The 18,351-nt window shown below is 44.7% G+C and overlaps 1 protein-coding gene across 1 annotated transcript in view; it reads left to right on the top strand.

The window, feature by feature from the left end:
* The window catches only part of LOXHD1 (lipoxygenase homology PLAT domains 1), a 165,195-nt gene that overhangs the window by 92,452 nt on the left and 54,392 nt on the right, over positions 1–18,351 (top strand). Inside the window, exons 21-28 of the mRNA XM_041423575.1 lie at positions 433–566; positions 1,474–1,622; positions 2,811–2,915; positions 3,638–3,766; positions 4,517–4,681; positions 9,166–9,347; positions 13,411–13,527; positions 18,045–18,207. Of these exons, the coding sequence (XP_041279509.1) occupies positions 433–566; positions 1,474–1,622; positions 2,811–2,915; positions 3,638–3,766; positions 4,517–4,681; positions 9,166–9,347; positions 13,411–13,527; positions 18,045–18,207 (1,144 nt within the window). The remainder of the gene's footprint in view (positions 1–432; positions 567–1,473; positions 1,623–2,810; positions 2,916–3,637; positions 3,767–4,516; positions 4,682–9,165; positions 9,348–13,410; positions 13,528–18,044; positions 18,208–18,351) is intronic.

Below are 18,351 nucleotides of genomic sequence, written 5' to 3'. Positions count from 1 at the left end.
TACTCAGTGATCCTTGTGGAACACTTCCAACTGTGGATATTCAAAGATTCTACACAGAGGTGTGCAGGAGAATTTCCATGGAGTCAACATGTTTTTTGTCCGGTTCCAGGTTCAATCTGTGGGAAAATACTAAGCCTGAAAGGAATGATATTTAGCAGAGAGGAGTTAAACTTACAGGAAGCTGAAACTAGGATGAGGTAAAGAGAGGAGTGAAGGGGAGAGCAGCTCTAGGGCTGTTGTAGGAGACAAACATGAGTGTTAATGGGAGACCTCAGAGCTCTGCAGTTATTTTTGTACACCCACACAAAGAGTACAAAGAGAACTTACAAATAGCCATGTTTTAATGGTGAAAAAGATTACCCTTGGCCATTTACTGCCTTTCTTCCCTTCCTTCTTGGAAACACAGCCATTTGCCTCTTGCCTCCTGTGCAGGTAGACGTGTTCACTATCAAAGCCATTGACCTGGGCGAGCTGAAGAAGCTGCGGATCCGCCACGACAACTCTGGTGCTAGCCCCAGCTGGTTCCTGGAGAGGGTGGAGATTATTGACCTCAAAGAGAGCACCACGTGAGGAGCCCGTTGTGCCCTTTTCACAGGGTCAGGAAAGGGCCCATGTCCTCAGGAGCCTGCAGAGACATGGGGAGGCAGAGGAGATGCAGGAGGGCATTGTTGCTGCTCCTCAGGGAATGGCCATCCTTTGGGAGCCTTGTGGTCACCATGCCATCACACAGAGCGTGGGGCCATTCTGGGGTACAGGGGCAGGGTTTGCTGTCCCAGCACCTCTGTAATTTGGGACCCAGCAGTGTTTGGAAGGCAACCTCAATTTTTTTCTGTTTCTCCTGGGATGGGCTCATCTCTCCCTCCTGGAGCAGAGGCTGCACTCAAGCATTTCCCTTCTAGGCCTCACTTTGGAAGTCTCTGAGCTCACATTTTGTTTGCTCTTTCTACTTAATGCAAAGATCTGGGCCAAAAGCAAATTCTGATCTAAGCAAACTCTCATGATTTCCACAGACAGCTGGATGAGCAAAGAATGGGCTGTTCAAAACCTGAAATGTATGCTTGCCTTCGAGCTGGATCTTGCTGGAAATCACATGCTTAAATGTTGCACAATACTCTGATGGGTGGGACCACTCTTAAGGACAAGATGGGTTCAGTCTTCATAAACATAAAATGCCTGGGAGACTGGAGGTCCTTCAAGTTACTGAACTCTTTCTGGGAGTGAAATTAAAATGAATCAACCATGTGGGGCTGGCAGCCCAGAAACATCACTTAACAGTATGTACTCCCTACCCTATTTATGGATTTAGCTCCCACAACACCAGATCTCAAGGATGAAAAGAGATGTACTTCTCAGCCTTGAGTAATCTTGTTGCTTTATTTTTTTTTCTTCAAGTAGCCTCTGATCTGTGCTTGTTTATGTTTTTAAAGCCTGTGAAGTCCTGTGTAAGCACCGGGTGCTGCTGTCATTTTGTAGGTATTACTTTCCATGCCAGCGGTGGTTGGCAGTCGAGGAAGATGACGGTCAGATTGCCAGGGAGCTGGTCCCAGTGGATGAAGCATTTGTAAAGAAAGATTCGGAAAATGATGGCCAGTCTCCTGCAACTTTGGGCCTGGAACAGAAAGGTGGAATGTATATGTTTGCCTTGAATTTCTCCCAGTGTGGGGTTGGAAAGGAACCATGTTGTTTGTGCTGTTGAGGGCATTAGCAGTTAGCAGTAGCACTTACTCACTGTGCTGCTAGTAATTTTGCCCCAAAATGAAATTTTCAGGTGTGAATGAAGTGTCAAGTGTGTGTCAGACTGTGAGGAGTGGACCCTCCTCATTTTCAGTTGATTGAATCATCTTGCAAGGTTGGACCCCAAGTGACAAAGCTAGGAGGATGGGTAATATGCTCAGTCCTCGTTTTTGAACTGAAATGCATTTTGTTGCTAGTATCTAAGGAGTAAACCTCATTCATTTCACATCATGGACTGTAATGGTTAAATGTTCCAACACGAAACTGAGCAGAGAGGAAACAACACCCAGAGAAAGAGAAGGGACCTAAATTTGTCTCACTTTCCATCTTGCTGCTTGTGTCTGTTGTCCTCCAAAACAACTTTGCCTCACTTGTAAATAAATTTGCATGGTAACCACAGAGCAGTGACTCACTCCTGGGTCACTGGGACACACTCAGCAAGGTGCTGAGTGCCCAACATTTTCACTGGTTTCTTTTGGAAAGATATGTCCAGCTAGGGAGGAACTATTCAATTTTGGAAATCTTGAGGTTATATCAGCTGTGTGAAGACCATATTAGACTGTTCCATGAGGTTTTTTTATGAGTTTACTGCACTTTATAGACGATGGTGGAGTAGAAACATCCCTACTGATGCTGTTCTGAAAGGTGTGTTTGTGAATACAAACTGCATATGTCAGTGTACAGACTTTCTGCTGTTATATGCACATGTATTATTTGATGCCAATGAGATAAAGGGCTGGGGGCGTATATGGATTTTTTAAATGAAATATTGCAGTCAGAGGCAGCTTTGAGGAGGGTTAGATGTTCCCAGGAAGCAAATGGGAAGGCCTGAGCACATTTCTTATCTGTAGATATGCAGGCAATGTGCTGAGTGATTGGAGCAGTAGAAGATTCTGGAACCAGATAACCCAGCTCACCTCAAGAGCTACTAGAGCATAGGACAGGAATTGGAGATTACAGCATGGCTGTGATCAGTCAAAACAGAACTCAAACCAAGCACACATTTATGCAAGGAAGAGTAGAGTTAGCTCCTGGTTGGACGTCACGCTCTTAAATTAAGATATTTTATCTGGCAGCTAAATCCACGACATACACAGTGAAAGTGAAAACGGGGGACAAGAAGAATGCTGGGACAGATGCCAACGTTTTCATCACACTCTACGGAAGTAAAGACGATACAGGTATGGCTTCAAATGATGGAAAAGGAAAGCAACACCCTGTTTGACACCTGAAAAGACAGGTCATGGTTTCTTTTCATTTCCCCAGTACCCATTTCTCACTCCTTTAAGTGCGACTTCATGTTCTCGCAGTCGGTGCACACATCGTGGTAACTTGGAGCACAGCACCAGCTGCTGTAAATCACTGCCAAGCTTTGCGATGCTGATTTGCACCAGCTGCTGGTCTAAAGGTTTTAATTTCAATTATAGAAACAGCACAGTTGACTGGGACTACATTATTGAGCAGTGAATGCACTGGATGATTTGCTTTCCTCAGCAACGAATCAGCATGCTCCTGAAACCCAACCCTCCTCTGCCTCTTTGAGTGGCCCAGAAGTATTTAATCAGCTGATGAGCAAATCCTCTTGGAAGCAGCTGAGCTGTGTGTGCAGTGGCTGGGATGCCTGTGAGAGTGACAGGGAACTGATGGGTAACACTGATTTCTTTAGCTGCGAGCACAGCACGACAACATCGTCCCTGTTGCACTGCCAGAGGATCATTCAAGGGAGGAATTCTGTATATTTTGGGTGTTGATACAGACTTGGGCTCAGAGGGAGGGACAAAGCTCAGATCTTGAGATGAAAAGCCAATTTTTGCATTTTAGCCACTTCCCTCGTTCCACTGTTGACATTCCCAGAGGATTTGTTTCACATGCTGAACAATGTCCTTTTGCATCGCCACAACAGGGATAGTCAGCCTAAAGGCCTCAAAGATTAACAAGAACAAATTTGAGCGTGGGAAGGTAGATGAGTTTACAGTGGAGTCTGTGGACATTGGAGACCTGAAAAAAATCAAGATAGGCCATGACAATAAAGGTAAGATAATCTGCTCTGTAATGCAGTGTTTCTAGTGCACTGGGTGTGTTGCTGTATAAAATAACCTGCCTCCAAGACCCCAAACGTAATTTATCTTTTGGTGACAGATCCTTGCTGTCACTTTGGCTACTGCTGCTACTATCTTTGATGATGATTCCATTCCCATGTGATATTAGGAGCTCAGTGGTGCCAGCTTGGAGGTAGCTTTGCATCCTCTCCCTCTGCAAGAGTCTTTATAGTTCTGCAGCCACATCTTTAGAGAGATTTCACAGATACCACTAAACTCCATATTTGTTTTTATTGCATGGGACCCATAGGCTTGCTTCACTTCTTTATCAAGTTTTTGGTGGTATTTTGGTCATCAAGTCTTGGCTACTTTTTAGACAGATTTCTGTGTATCTGCTACAAGCAAGGGAGGCAGTGGAGCTATGCATTGCTCTCTTCCCCTATGGGTCATTAAATGACAGGTTTGTTGATAACTGCTCTTTATTATTACAGAGGCCAATTGATAAAAGTGATGCAGTAATTAGCATTTCCACGCGCACATCTTTAGCCTGACACTTATAGAAATGTGAAGCATTTTACCTCAGTCCTGGGCAATTGCATCCAGTGATCTTTACGCCATATATTCTACATTCCCTTTGGCAAAAGACAGAAAGATTTATTTCTCGGAGGTCTGGCATGCAGTGATTCATTTGCTGTTGTCTGCAAAGCCTTCGTGGGTTATTCACTGTTATCTTTCCGCCACAGGTAATTCAACTGGCTGGTTTCTGGAATGGGTGGAGATTGATGCCCCATCCCTGGGACAGTGCCTCAAGTTTCCCTGTGGCCGCTGGCTGGATAAATCGGAGGATGACGGAGCCGTTGAGAGAATTATCTTCCCTGCAGATCTGCAGACAATAGAGTACATCCCATGTGAGCAGAATGCCATTTCCGCAGGATACACCCATCATTACAGAAGATGAAATCTCACCATCTCGTGCAGTTTTATAGGTTTCACCTCTACCTTGAACTGGCTTTGGGAAATTTAAAAGTAGATCACATGCCAGCTATTCAAATTACTACAAGAAGGTTCCACTGGGTGCTCTAGATTAACATTCACTGCGTTTGCCAAATCAGAGAATCATTAGAAGCCATGTGGATGTGGATGATTGTCTTTTTCTTCCTATTTTCCCATCCCCTCCAAGTCCTCTGCTCATTCCAAGCTGTCTTTCTTGTCTCCAGCTTCCCTTTGATCTTGCTCCATTCTAATATTGCCATTTCTGGTGCCAAAGCAGACACTCTGGTCATGCTTCCAAGTCTTAGTTCTTCCAGTGCTTTTGGCATTGCACACCCATCTCTTGCTGAAAGACCCTCTTCCAGAGTTGCTTTAGTGTGGGACTTTTCTAGAAGTGTTGCACCAGGCTGCCTCTTTTAGTGTTCCCCAATTTTTCCTTACTCTTCACACCCTTCCAAATTAATGTTTTGGGTAAACATTACCCCTACCCATCTTCTGAGTACGAGCTCAAGTCTGCTATGGCAACTCAAACTCTTTAGATCTGGAAACTTCTTTTCCTGTTTGCAGAATACTGAGGATCAGATGCCATGGCTTTCTTGAAATAAATGAAATATTTTGCTTACTTTGTAGCCCTCTTCCTTCTCATTGTTCCCCTTTCTTTAGCATCTTTGACAGTGTGAAGAGTACAGCTCTGGGACTGTATTTGACTTGTCCCTCTCTGATCTGCTCCATTTCAAGTGATTGATGAATTTTGCTCAGTGTTAGGGTACTGTCAGAACTCCCTTTTCCTCACAGAGGGTTGGATGCCACGATGATGAGGGATGAGGTCTGACACCTTGGAGTTGATTTCCTGACAGGTTCTTCCCTGGTCATTCATAAGAAGAGCTAAAAGATTTCACACTGAGGCTGTCTCCTCTCTCATCTTATGCCCAGGGTATGCATGATACTGAAGGTATCAAAAGCCTTATTGCCTACAGTTCTTTATTTAGATATCAAAATTTAGAGCTGCTCAAACCCCCCTTCTCTACCTCAGTTTCCTTCTTCACAAGTAGTTATGGGAATAACCACATGGAAGGCCATCAGCTGTTTTGCCTCCTTTTTTATTATGAAGACAGAGGTTCATGTTGAGGGTATCTCCCATGTTCAGATCCCTGTACCCTGCAGACTGTAAGCTGAAATAATTTCTTCTCTGAGGATCTGCCATTGTCATGTCTTTGTGCTTCACCCACTCTTTGACCAAGGTATTTTCATTTCTCACGTCTAACCTTCTTTATCCAAACTCTCTGGAGGCAGAAGAAAGGATTCTCTTTGCTCCCTTCCACATTTCTGTCAGTCCAATGGAAGAAAAGGTAAATCCACAGAATTGAAAGGGACTTTAAAGCTCATCCAGTGCCACCCCCTGCCATGGGGTAGAATGCCACCTTCCACTGTCCCAGGCTGCTCCAAGCCTCATCCAGCCTGGCCTTGGGCACTGCCAGGGATCCAGGGGCAGCCACAGCTGCTCTGGGCACCCTGGGCCAGGGCCTGCCCCCCCTCCCAGCCAGCAATTCCTGCCCAAGATCCCAAAATCTGTGCCTGCCCTGTGGCAGTGGCAGCCATTGCCTGTGTGCTGTCCCTGCAGGCCTTGTCCCCAGTCCCTGTGCAGCTCTCCTGGAGCCCCTGGAGGCCCTGGCAGGGGCTCTGAGCTGTCCCTGGAGCCTTCTCTTGTGCAGGGGAACAGCCCCAGCTGGGCCAGGCTGGCTCCAGAGCAGAGGGGCTCCAGCCCTGGCAGCATCTCCGTGCCTCCTCTGCACTGCCTGCAGCAGCTCCACGTCCTCTTTAAGCTGGGCACCCCAGAGCTGGATGCAGTATTCCATGTCTTTGTGTCTGAAAAAATAAACTGATTAATAGATGTGGTGATGACTTTTAGAAGAGTGAATATAATGCAGAGACTCAATACATGCTTCTCTTCTGTTTTTTTTTTCCATGTTATCCCAATCAATATATATTTTGATGCAGATGTTCACGATATAATTTATTAATACCGAATATTTTAATGATGCAGGAGCTTCTGGCATGCTGTGCTTTTGAGCACATAGTTTGTGTTATCCTGATTTTTGTCAGCAGTCCACATCCAGCCTTTGGAAGCAGTCAGGCCTCTCTGGCAAACATTTTGCACCAGGCCCACTGTCATCTTAGGCATTTTCACCATTTGAACCATCCCCACTGTGCTGTTTACTCCATTCTGGTTTCCTAGCAATTAACCTGTGGGTTTCAGTTTGCCAGAGGTAACTAAACTGGCTTGATTTGTTTTATGATGACTCGTGCCAGAATTGTTTCACAATGAAAACATGTCATCCACAGTCCAATTAAAATCATCCCTGTGGGGATACAGCTTTAAAAGTGCCATGTAAATGAAATGGGCATCTGACAGCTGAAAGTTGTGCTGTTGGTGACCTTGTTAGGGCGCTGCTTTGCTGATTCAGTTCTAAGCTGATGTTAATATTCAAGCAACAAAAGCAAGTGCTACAGCCTTCAGCAGAGAGCATAATTTTTAATTCATAATGCATAGTGTGTGATTTTTGGTATTCAGGATTTTTTTTTCCCCCCCTCTTCTTACATTCTGGAGAAACTATTCCAGTTTACTTGCAGCACAGCAGAGCAGATTTCACTGGGTTGAGCAGGAAGAATATTGAGTATCTCCAGGCTGACTCTCTGCAGAAGAAAACTTCTTCATCTGTGGCCTCCTGAGAGCTGCATTTAGAGAGCCTGAGCTTTTAATGAATGATTAGTCTCTTACATGGGTAATCAGAGTTACTCCAACAGTAATAGAGGAGGTGCTGGGAGACTTTTCCCTACCTTAACCGAGATGCTGAGTCTGAAACACAGTGAAAGCTGCTGTAATGTAAAGATCAAAAACTACTGAAGATGTGGCAGGGTAGGAGGGTGAGAATGACGAAGAGCTGACAAGATTGTAGTGAGGGATGGGAAAGGATGGAAGTTTTTTAGGGATGCATGGGAGAAGAATGGCCAGGAGCATATCGTGCAGAATCCTGGTGTTGAAGGCTGTGCTCATGGGTAGTGGGACTGAGGGAAAGTGTCCTCCTGAGGCAGGAGAGGTCCCTGCAGAGCTGTTCAGTGCTGCCCAAGTTTTACCAGGTGTTTTGATTTCAGAAAGGATTTAAAGGAGTTTGGGACAGGATGCAGTTTGCCAGATGGCACACCTGACATCACAAGGTCCCTGCAGAGCTGTTCAGTGCTGCCCAAGTTTTACCAGGTGTTTTGATTTCAGAAAGGATTTAAAGGAGTTTGGGACAGGATGCAGTTTTTCTGATGGCACACCTGACATCACACGTGCTCATGACAGTGGAGTGTCTGAATTGCCATCATGGTCATTTAGTCATTCAGAGGTTGGATATGGGGAGTGATTCAGCTAATCCCAATGAAAGTGCCCTTTTTCCTTGATTAAGTGTTTCTTCACTTTACTGACTATTGCTTACATCTGGAGATGCATGCACTTGTCTGATGAGCAGGCATCTAAACCTTTGTTTCTTACTCTGTGAGCTAAACACCATCTCACCTTGAAAACTGAGGATATATTCAGCAAATCCATAGCAGAGCCAGGAACAGAGTTCCTGTTCCCACATTCCTAGGTCAGCCTTATTCCTGAGCAAGTCTGAGTCATACTCCAGCAGGACTCAGGACTGAGAAGCTGTGAAGATAGAATAGAACAAAAGGCGGCATCAGCTTCTGGGGTCATGGGACATTCTGGAGAAACCACAGGAAAAGAATAGGGGAGTATTTATGGTCCTGAACATTACTGTTCTGCATTCTCAATGGTTCTGAGTTGTAATTTAACCTGTTTGCCTCAGTGTTTCAGGGGAGGTGGTGCCAAGTGAAAAATTGAACAGAGGAATTACTAACTTCCTTATGATGGATTTTTGTATCTGTTTAATGATGGAAATATTAGGACTTTTTTATCAATAAGACTATTTTGAATATTTTACACTGCCTCCAGTTGTCTTAACTTCATCCATCTTCCTAAATGTTAAAAAATTTGCAAATTCATGTTTTGTTTTAACTCTTGAGCTGTTGAAATAAACTTGTTTCAGTAACTTTGGATGGCAAGTATACTGCATGTCATATGATTAACCTAAAAATTCATTACATCAGCTCATATCAAGGTCAATTTTCCTTATAAAGAAAAGGAATTTCCCTATGAAAGGAAATTCCTTTGGATTCTCATAGGACTGACCAACTTGATAATTTAACTGGCCACAAGTGATTGCTACCCTATCCTCTTTCACTGCTGAGATTTATAACTCATTTTTTGTTTCATTAATTTTTTTTTCTTAGGGGCATTGCTATGCTGGCTCCTAATTCCTTTTGGCTTGTTTCTGTTTTCTGTCATTTCCTAAACCAGTTGTTCCTTACGAGATCACAGTGTACACCAGTGATATTTTTGGAGCTGGCACGGATGCAGATGTCTTCATTGTTCTTTATGGAAGTGATGGGATTTGCACTCAGCAAAAATCCCTGTGCCTCAACAAGAGAGAGCAAAGGATGTATTTTGAAAGGAATTCAGTGAATCAGTTCATCGTGGAGGTAAGATCAAAACATGGGGAGCATTGGGGAGCATGCAGTGGTCAGGAATAGACACCCTCAGTCCTCTCTATTCTTGTACTGTGAAACCATCAAATTTATCTAATCAACAGAAAGTTAATTTAATTATGGCCTGAGATGAGTCTTGGAAAGGTGTGGGATGTCACAAAATGAGGAAGGCCATGTCAGCCCCTGGCCCTCCCTCCTCCTCACCTCGTTGGCATCAAGGATGAGTTTCCAGGCTGGAGAAGGGGCAGAGGTCGTTTCCAAAATGACAGTGAGAGTGGAAATCCTAACCAGGATGTGTCACCACTGCTCTGCTCCTCACTGGTCTCACCCAGCTCGCTCACTGCTGCTCTGCTCTGGGCTGGGGCAGCCTCACCTCGAGTGCTGAGGGCACTTCTGGGTGCCACAATAGAAAAAAAAGACATTAAACTGTTAGAGAGCATCCAAAGAAAGCCACAGGGATGGTGATGGGCCTTGAGGGGAAGCTGTGAGGAGCAGCTGAGGGCACTGGGTCTGCTCAGCTGGAGAAGAGGAGACTGAGGGGAGACTTCACTGTGGTCTTCAGCATCCTTGTGAGGGCAAGAGGAGGGGCAGACACTGATCTCTGCACTCTCATGGGCAGACAGGATTGAGAAAACAGCAGGAAAGGCAGGTTTAAGTTTAGTATCAGGGAAAAGCTCTGACTCCCCAGGGAATGGTCATGGCCCCCAGGCTGCAAAGCTCCAGGAGTGTTTGGTCAATGCTCCCAGGGGTGCCCAGGGTAGGATTGTTGGGGGTTTGTGCAGGTCAGGAGCTGAAGTCTGATCCTTGTGGGTCCCTTCCAGCTCAGGGTGTTCTGTGATAGTTTACAAGTTTGCAATACTTGGAAGCATAATGCTTTTTCTTCTGTATCCTCAGGCAGAGAAACCATTTATTTGCTGTACACAATGTGATTTTTGAATACCCGGGCTAACTGTCTGAAAGATCTTACCAAGTATTTCCTGAAGTGTTTGCACAACTGTATGCAAATAGTAAACCAGTGCACATCAAAGAGTGAGCTCATTTACATGCACTGTATTAAGCAATTCCTATTCACAGTATATTCCTTTTGCTGAGAATTTGTAAGAGGCAAAAAATACAGGCAGACCTGCTCTGGCTTATCCTGTTGGTGCTGCTCCATGCCCTTCCCTTCCCTTCCCTTCCCTTCTTCCTGGCTGCAACACCAACACTGACTTCATAGAGACTCTTACAGCTTCTCTCTGAGTCTCCTTTGTTTTTGTAATTGAAGGGAAATTTTAAACCAATTCTTAAAATACTTGCAGCCCACATTGTTGTTATATGTCATGAATCATAAAATAAATCCCCAGTGTGATTCTTTTAAAACAAAGAATAAGACTTATTTTTGTGGAGTAGCCACACAATTTTTCATAGTAGAGGTTGCATTAATCCACAGGTATAAATCTTAAACCAAGTGTTCTGGTTAAGTCTTTATTACATAAGATTTATTTCAATTTTGGTGGAATCTGAAACATCAGTGCTTTTCTTAGATTAAGTGAGAGAAAATGCAGTGTGTTCTACCGATTTATAACATCATATTAACCTGTCCCCAAACTTCATTCTCAATTCACCAGTTCCTCTTTCTGCAGGAGATGAGAACAAAGCAAAATATATTTTTCTTTCACCTGCTTGTGTAGAGCCATAATTTGGAGTTCAACAGACCTTGAAAACAATTTGGGGGGTTTCAGAAAACACAAACTGGGAATTGTCTGTTTGCTTTTTGGTTTTACCACCCTCTATCATTTTGTATTTTGAAAAAGAGGCATGAAAGATTAGAGACTGCTCTCAGCTGTGCTTCCAAGTGATGATTTGCTGGAGATGCCTAGAGCAGGGTAAAGCCCACTTCTTCTTTAACATGGATCTTGACTGCTCAAGCATCATTTTATTGCTACAAGTTGATTAAAATTCTCATTGAAAGATGAGTATTTGGACAGGACAAAAGAGGAAAAATAATTTTTCCCTAATCTATACTTCTGTGCACGTGTGTGAGTTTTAGAAATGAGTTTGGATGGTTTAATTATTTTGTGGTGAATCTTATGCTGTCTAAAGTGAGAGCAGGGCTGAGTCAAGCCCAGCTTGTTCAGAGTGTGGATTCCTTGGGTAGTGCAGACCTACTGACCTATGGAGCCTTCTAAAACTACTACTGTCTTTGTTTCTCTATGGCTGGGGAGAGAAGGGAGTAGTCTCCAGTGGTGCAAATGGATATGCTGCACTTTCCGTCCAAGAAAATCAGACTCTGAGGCCCCAGGGACAGAAGGACAGCTCAGTGTTCTACACGCAAAGGTTTGAAGCCAGCCTGAGGTGTTTGAAGGCCAGTTATACAAAAGTTTGCACCAGAATAAGCAAAAGCTAATATTTAGGAGCAAATTTCAATTTTTCCTGTTCAAGCCTTTGAAAGAGAAGTGAATTAAAAGCAACTAGTAACAAGTTACTCAGTTAATAAGGTGAGGTATAAAAACCCTGTAGCAACTTCACAAGACAGTCATCCTGTTGGCTTTCTCAGAGTGGCATAGGGATTCTGTGGCAGAAGAGGAGAGATAATATAAAATGCCAGGCTGTTTGTATAGTACTTTAACCTCAAAGTTATTCTTCCAGTATTAGGAGAATGCACACAAGTGTTTAAAAAAGAGAGTGATTTTAAAAGAGTAGTTTAAGATGCACCTGCATTGCATTTTCATAGAATCACAGAATCAATTAGCCTGGAGAAGACTTCTGAGATCATCAAGTCTAGCCTGTGGCTGATCCTCACCTTGTCACCAGACCAGAGCACTGAGGGCCACATCCAGTCATTCCCTTAGTACCTTCAGGGACAGTGGCTATACCACCTCCCTGGGCAGCCCACTTCAATGTCTAATCATCCTTTCTGTGACAAATTTCTTCCTAATGTCCAAACTAAACCTCCCCACAGCCTAGGACTGTTCCCTCTCCTCCTGTCCCTGTTCCCTGGGAGTAGAGCCCGACCCCCCGGCTGTCCCCTCCTGTCAGGAGCTGTGCAGAGCCACAAGGTCCCCCCTGAGCCTCCTTTTCTCCAGGCTCAGCCCCCTCCCAGCTCCCTCAGCCTCTCCTGGGGCTCCAGCCCCTTCCCAGCTCCGTTCCCTGCCCTGGACACGCTCCAGCCCCTCAGTGTCCTTGCTGAATTGAGGGATCCAGAACTGGACACAGCACTCGAGGTGCTGCCTCACCAGTGCCAAGTACAGGAAAAATTTCCAAGCCATTGTCTTCATTCCCACTCATGCAGAGAAGCCTGAGATGAAGGATTGCTGCTGTGCAACCAGACCTTTCTCATATGGTGGGTAACTTGTGCAGAGAAAGGCTCTCTCCATTTTGGAGCAGAAGTCCAGGGAAAACTTTTAGCCAAAATGCAAATTAGGGCATAGCTCCAGAGGAGGCACAGAGATGCTGCCAGGGCTGGAGCCCCTCTGCTCTGGAGCCAGCCTGGCCCAGCTGGGGCTGTTCCCCTGCACAAGAGAAGGCTCCAGGGACACCTCAGAGCCCCTGCCAGGGCCTCCAGGGGCTTATAAAACAGAGCGTGGGAGACTTTTTACATAGGCAGATAGTGACGGATCAAGGGGCAATGATATTAAACTGCCAGAAGGCAGAGTTAGATAGGATATTGGGAAGAAATTCTGCCCTGTGAGGGTGATGAAGCCCTGGCATAGGTTATCCAAAGAAGATATGGTTGCTCCATCCCTGGAGGTGCTCAAGGACAGGGCTTGGAGCTCCTGGTCTAGTGAAAGGCATCCCTGCCCATGGCAGGAGGGTGGAACTGACTGATCTTTATGGTCCCTTTGAACCAAAACCATTCTAAGATTTTATTTTATGATTCTACAATATATCAACACTAATATTTTCTCCCCTGGGGCATCAAACAGCCTGGAAATATATGAAATAAGGCAGAGAAGCGGCGCCTCAAAAGCCACCAGGTGTTCAGGCTGTAATATTTCCCTTTTTAAAAAATGTTTGGGGGTTCTGTTTGCTCGGTTTTGGTGCTTGTTTGTTTGTTTTTTTGTTTGTTTTTCTGTAGCTGGAGGACGTTGGTGACATCATTGAAAAGATCCGCATAGGACACAAGGGCGGAGGGCTGAACTCGGGGTGGCACTTGGACCGTGTGACGATCCGGAGGCTGCTGCCAAACGGGAAGGTAGGCTGTGAATCCCAGCACATCCCCAGGAGCCGCCACTTCCCTCTCCCAGATTGCATCTTCTGTGCACAAAATGTGATTAACAGCGAAAAGCGGCTCCCTGAGGAGCAATGCGCACTAAACTTGCTGGAGCCTGGGGATCTGGGCACAACAAACGTGTGCTATCATGTTTTGTTCTTCAAATGTTGATGATAAGGCTCTGCAATAATTACTTTTTTTAAAGCTTCGTGTTCTCATGTGTACTTCTGTTTTGAGGGATCACAGGGAAGGGAGTGGAAAGTGGGTGTACTATTTTAAAATAAAAAACTATTGTTGCCAAACACGGACAAGAAACAATTTTGTCAGTGCCTTAATCCCGGAAGAAAAAATGCAAGGAGCCAGCACAATTAAGGCAAGTAAAATGCCTCTCAGTGCAAATCCCTGAATCATGTTAACAAGTCGAGATAGGTGACAGGATTTTTTGCTGTTCATGTGAACAAGACTAACACAGTACAGTCAGGTTGGTTACCTTGATCCTGTCCATGTAAGAAAGTGTCCCTCAGCCCTGCTTTCAGATGCTGGCTATAGCAACTCGGATGAATCTGGCTGTGGGGAAGTTCAAAAGAAAATCACCTCTTCAGGGCCAGTTCAGAATTGGAGAAGTAGCTGCATTGCAGAAGACCTAGATTCTTTCCCCTTATTCCAAAGGGATGTCAGCTTTTATCTGTCCCCAGGTCTGCCCACTCCTCAGGTGACTTCTAATACCAAGATCTAAAACAGCTTGTTCAGTGGTGGTGAGCTCACTTCTCATCTTGCTTCCTTCTCCAAAATTTACATGTTATGTTTAATTTTCTTTGCTATGCAATCAACTCACAGGTCTTCTTCCTTGGACCCTCCTCATCACAGAATCGTTTCTGGAATCATTTAGGTTGAAAAAGAACTCCAAGACCATTGAGTCCAACCATTCCCCCAGCACTGCAAAGGCCACCACTGACCCATGTCCCCAAGTGCCACATCCACACAGCTTTAGGTCTGCCTCTTTTTAGGTCTGCCTCCACACACTCGTGCACACATACATGAGTTTAAAATCCTTGCCTGCATGTTGGAGTGGAATGGAGATTTCTCTCCTGCCCTGGGCAGCTCTCCCAGGGCTGGACAACCTTAGTGCACCTAATCCCTGGTGCACCTTGAGGCTGTTTCCTCTCCTCCAGTCCCTTGTTCCCTGGGAGCAGAGCCCGACCTCCACCTGGCTCCATCCTCCTGTCAGGGAGTTGTGCAGAGTGAGAAGATCCCTCTTCTTCTCCCATCTCCATCCTCCTGATCAAGCTTCTTCACAAGCCAATACCCTCAGATTGCTCCTCTTTATCACCTTTTTGACAATCTGACATTATCAGACTCTCAGTGTAATGCCTTAACCCTTGCCTAGCTTCCTTAGGTTAATGCACAGGTACACGGTGTTTTCAGAGATATTGTTGTTGGTCACAAGCTGGAGAAGACAAAGAGGGGAGCACCAAACATGTGGGAAACAAGGGAAAAGAGATTCCTGGGCTGCCTCTTTCTACACTTTGGGAAATGCCTGAGAGCTCTGTCGTGGGTGCTCCTCAATTTGCCAAGAGAGGGTCTTGGGGCTGCACCCCTTCCCCAGTCATTGCAGCAGCTTTGAAGGGCAGGTGGGGAGGAACTTGAGGGTGGAGGAAGGGAGGAAAGCCCTGAACGACTTGGGAATGGAGAGATTTACAATTCTGCTGATCTTTTGATTATGGCATGGGAAAAAAAGAAGAAAGCAGAGCACTGCATGATGCCGCTGATCAGCCGCAGGATATTATGACCTGCCACAGGATAGCAATATGCTGCCAGTGCTTCTAAAAGCTCTGCTACCTGATTAGACTGCTAAGATGTGTCTAGATGTATCTGTAGAGCTGCAAAAGAAAAATGAGGTCAGTAACTTTTCAGATTAAATTGAAAGCACTTGGGTAGGAAACTAGGATTGTTGCGTGCTGAAAAAACCGTCTTGGAATGCCAATTATATTTGATAATTATATTTCATTTGATACAACTTGGAGAAGGGAAAAGCACTGACTTTTAGCACAGTATCATACCCTGCTTCTAGCTTAGGTCCAGACTCAGACTCTAACAAATTCTGTTCAGGGCTGCAAGAGGATTTTACTGTTGGTAATATAAACCAGGGCATTTTACATCACTTAAATATTAATACAATCACTAGCAGGGAAACCCCAATAAAATCCGTGGCAATGGCATGGTGATTATCAATAATGAGACAATTAACTCTTGCAGTAAGTGCACATTATGCCCCCGCTGTGCTGTCACTCCAGTCCCTAGATATCTTGTTACCAAATAAACAGTGTTTGCATCAATGGCCCGTACAGGCAGCAGTATGAATGTTCAGGAACTGTTGAAAGCTTCAGTGAGAAATGTGACTGAAGTGGGATCTCTATCAGGAGGAGAGAGTTTCAGCACTGAAGCATCGTTCTGGAAAGCCCTCTCTTCCCAGCCTGCAGGTGTGGAGATAAGCACTGCTCATCAGCTCGGCGTACAGTGAGATAATACAGGTTAAGTGGTCAGACAGCCAGCGCAGAAACGAGGAGGCAGGAATTATTAGGTGCTGTATTCTGCTTGTATAGCACAAATAACACTTGAAAGCAAAAGATGTGAAATCACCTGAAGTGCTGCCGGTTTTCTTTTGACACCATTTCGTATGCCATGCTCCAAACCTCCTCTTGGAGTTAAACATCTCTGTCTGGGGTTAAACAGCAGCGCTGCGGGGAGCAGCAGAGGGGAGGAGAAGTGGTGTTTCATTAACAGCAGAAGATTTGGGCTGTACCCAAAGTGTGATTCTGCTGCAGACTCAAAACACACAGTCACAAAAGCCCCTTGGAGGGGCTCTGCTCCCACAAGCCAGCTTCCCTGGGATCTTTGGGTGGTGATACTGTGACCTGCTCATTCCAGGATGGCTGTGATCAGAGTGCTCATTTGCTCCTGGGGGCACAAACTGCTCCTCCCCAGTGATGGTGTCAGGGAGGGCAGGATCTGCACTTCCAGGCTGTAATACACAGTCACAGCAGTGTTCAAGATTGCTACAGTGAGATCTATTCCCTTCCCTTACCATGTATTAATATTTAATATTTAAATAGAGAAAGTAGTGAAGAAAGGGCCCTGTATTGGCTTGGTAAGTAATCACAGCAGAGTAATTAAGGTGGAAATTATTCATAAAGAGTGTCTACAAGAGAGCTGGAGAGGGATTTTGGACAAGGAATAAAGGGACAGGACAAGTGGGAATGGCTTCAAATAGACAGAGGGCAGGGTATTAGATATTAGAAAGAAATTCTTGACTGTGAGAGTGGGGAGGCCCAGGTTTCTCAGAGCAGCTGTGGCTGTCCCTGGATCCCTGGCAGTGTCCAAGGCCAGGCTGGACAGTACTTGGAGCACCCTGGGATAGTGGAAAGTGTCCCTGCCCATAGGAGGAGTCTTGGAACAAGATGATCTTTAAGGTCCCCTCCAGCCCAAACCCCTCTGGAATTCTGTTAACATCCATTGGTATGTTATATATGAAAGTGATGCCACACTGTATGCAGAAAAGAGCAGAAAATCCCTTTGAAGGGTAAGACATAAGTTATGAGCTTGTCAGTGAAGAAATGACCCTTTTTTTCTGTATTTATTTACTGTGAGATTAAAACTAACTTCCTTTTTGTTTTTTTTTTCCTTCTGTTCAGACTTGTAGCCTCTACATCTTGCATGGTGGCTCATGCTCCTCTCTTCTTGGAGTCATAGCCTGGGGTGCCCAGTAGAAAAGCTGCCTAGATCTTACCATCTTGGAGGCCTTATGGGAGTCTGTTCTTAATGAACAGTCTGGGATTAATTTTGTTTACCAAGTGGAAAACACATGTTCTATTGTTTTTGTCTGTTTGATGATATAAATCATATTTGTTTCCACCAAAGTGAAGTCAAAACAAAAGATCAAAAATTAAATCGTTATTTTTCTGCTCTTATTGCATGTATGGGAATTGCCTGGAACCCAGCTTGAGTCACTGAATTATAGGCGAAATCATGAAGTATTGAGCTCAAGAAAAAAAAAAAAAACAAAATAAAAAAAAATAAAAAATAAAAAAAAATTTAAAAAATTAAAAAAAAGCTCTACTGGCTTCAAAAACAAGGGTTGAAGAGGAATTGCAGACTCTCAGTAAAGCACAGCTTCAGCAGGAATGGTGCAGTCCTGGTTAGGAATTTACAAGTTTTAATACTGGGAAGGGCAGAGATCTGCTGGATCATGCAGCCACTCTCACACACCCACTGGGAATCCTGTTTTCTGCTGCATGTTCAGTGCTTCTTCTGAGAGCCCTCAGATGTCCTCTTTCTGGAGGAGATACATTTCTGTGTACTATTTTAGGTCTGCCTCTACACACTCGTGCAAACATACATGAGTTGAAAATCCTTGCCTGCACGTTGGAGTGTTTTCAAAGGGAAATGCTATCTGTGTTCATGTTGTTTTGAATACATTTTCTCCATCATGTTTACTCCAGGGCTCAGAAACTGTCACATTTCCATGTGAAAGATGGCTTGCAAAGTCTGAAGATGATGGGGAGACTGTCAGAGAACTGGTGCCATCTGATATTTTTACTGAAAAGCTCCTGAAGGATGGGACACTTAAGCAGATCGAGGAAGAAGTTGAAGAGCCTTTAGAAGGTAATATAATCCTAGGAGTAGGGATGCTTTGGCTGATTTTTTGAAAGAAAACATTTGGATGTGTGGTTCAGTGTCATGCTGGTACAACTGTTCACTTCTCTTTCCCTTCCTGCTCTCTCTGCCTTTCTCACACCTGGAACACTT

This window comes from Onychostruthus taczanowskii, unplaced genomic scaffold (genome assembly GCF_017590055.1).
Source record: "Onychostruthus taczanowskii isolate IOZ18803 unplaced genomic scaffold, ASM1759005v1 scaffold79, whole genome shotgun sequence".
NCBI classification, from domain to species: Eukaryota; Metazoa; Chordata; class Aves; order Passeriformes; family Passeridae; genus Onychostruthus; species Onychostruthus taczanowskii.
This window is presented reverse-complemented; position numbering and strand designations above follow the sequence as displayed.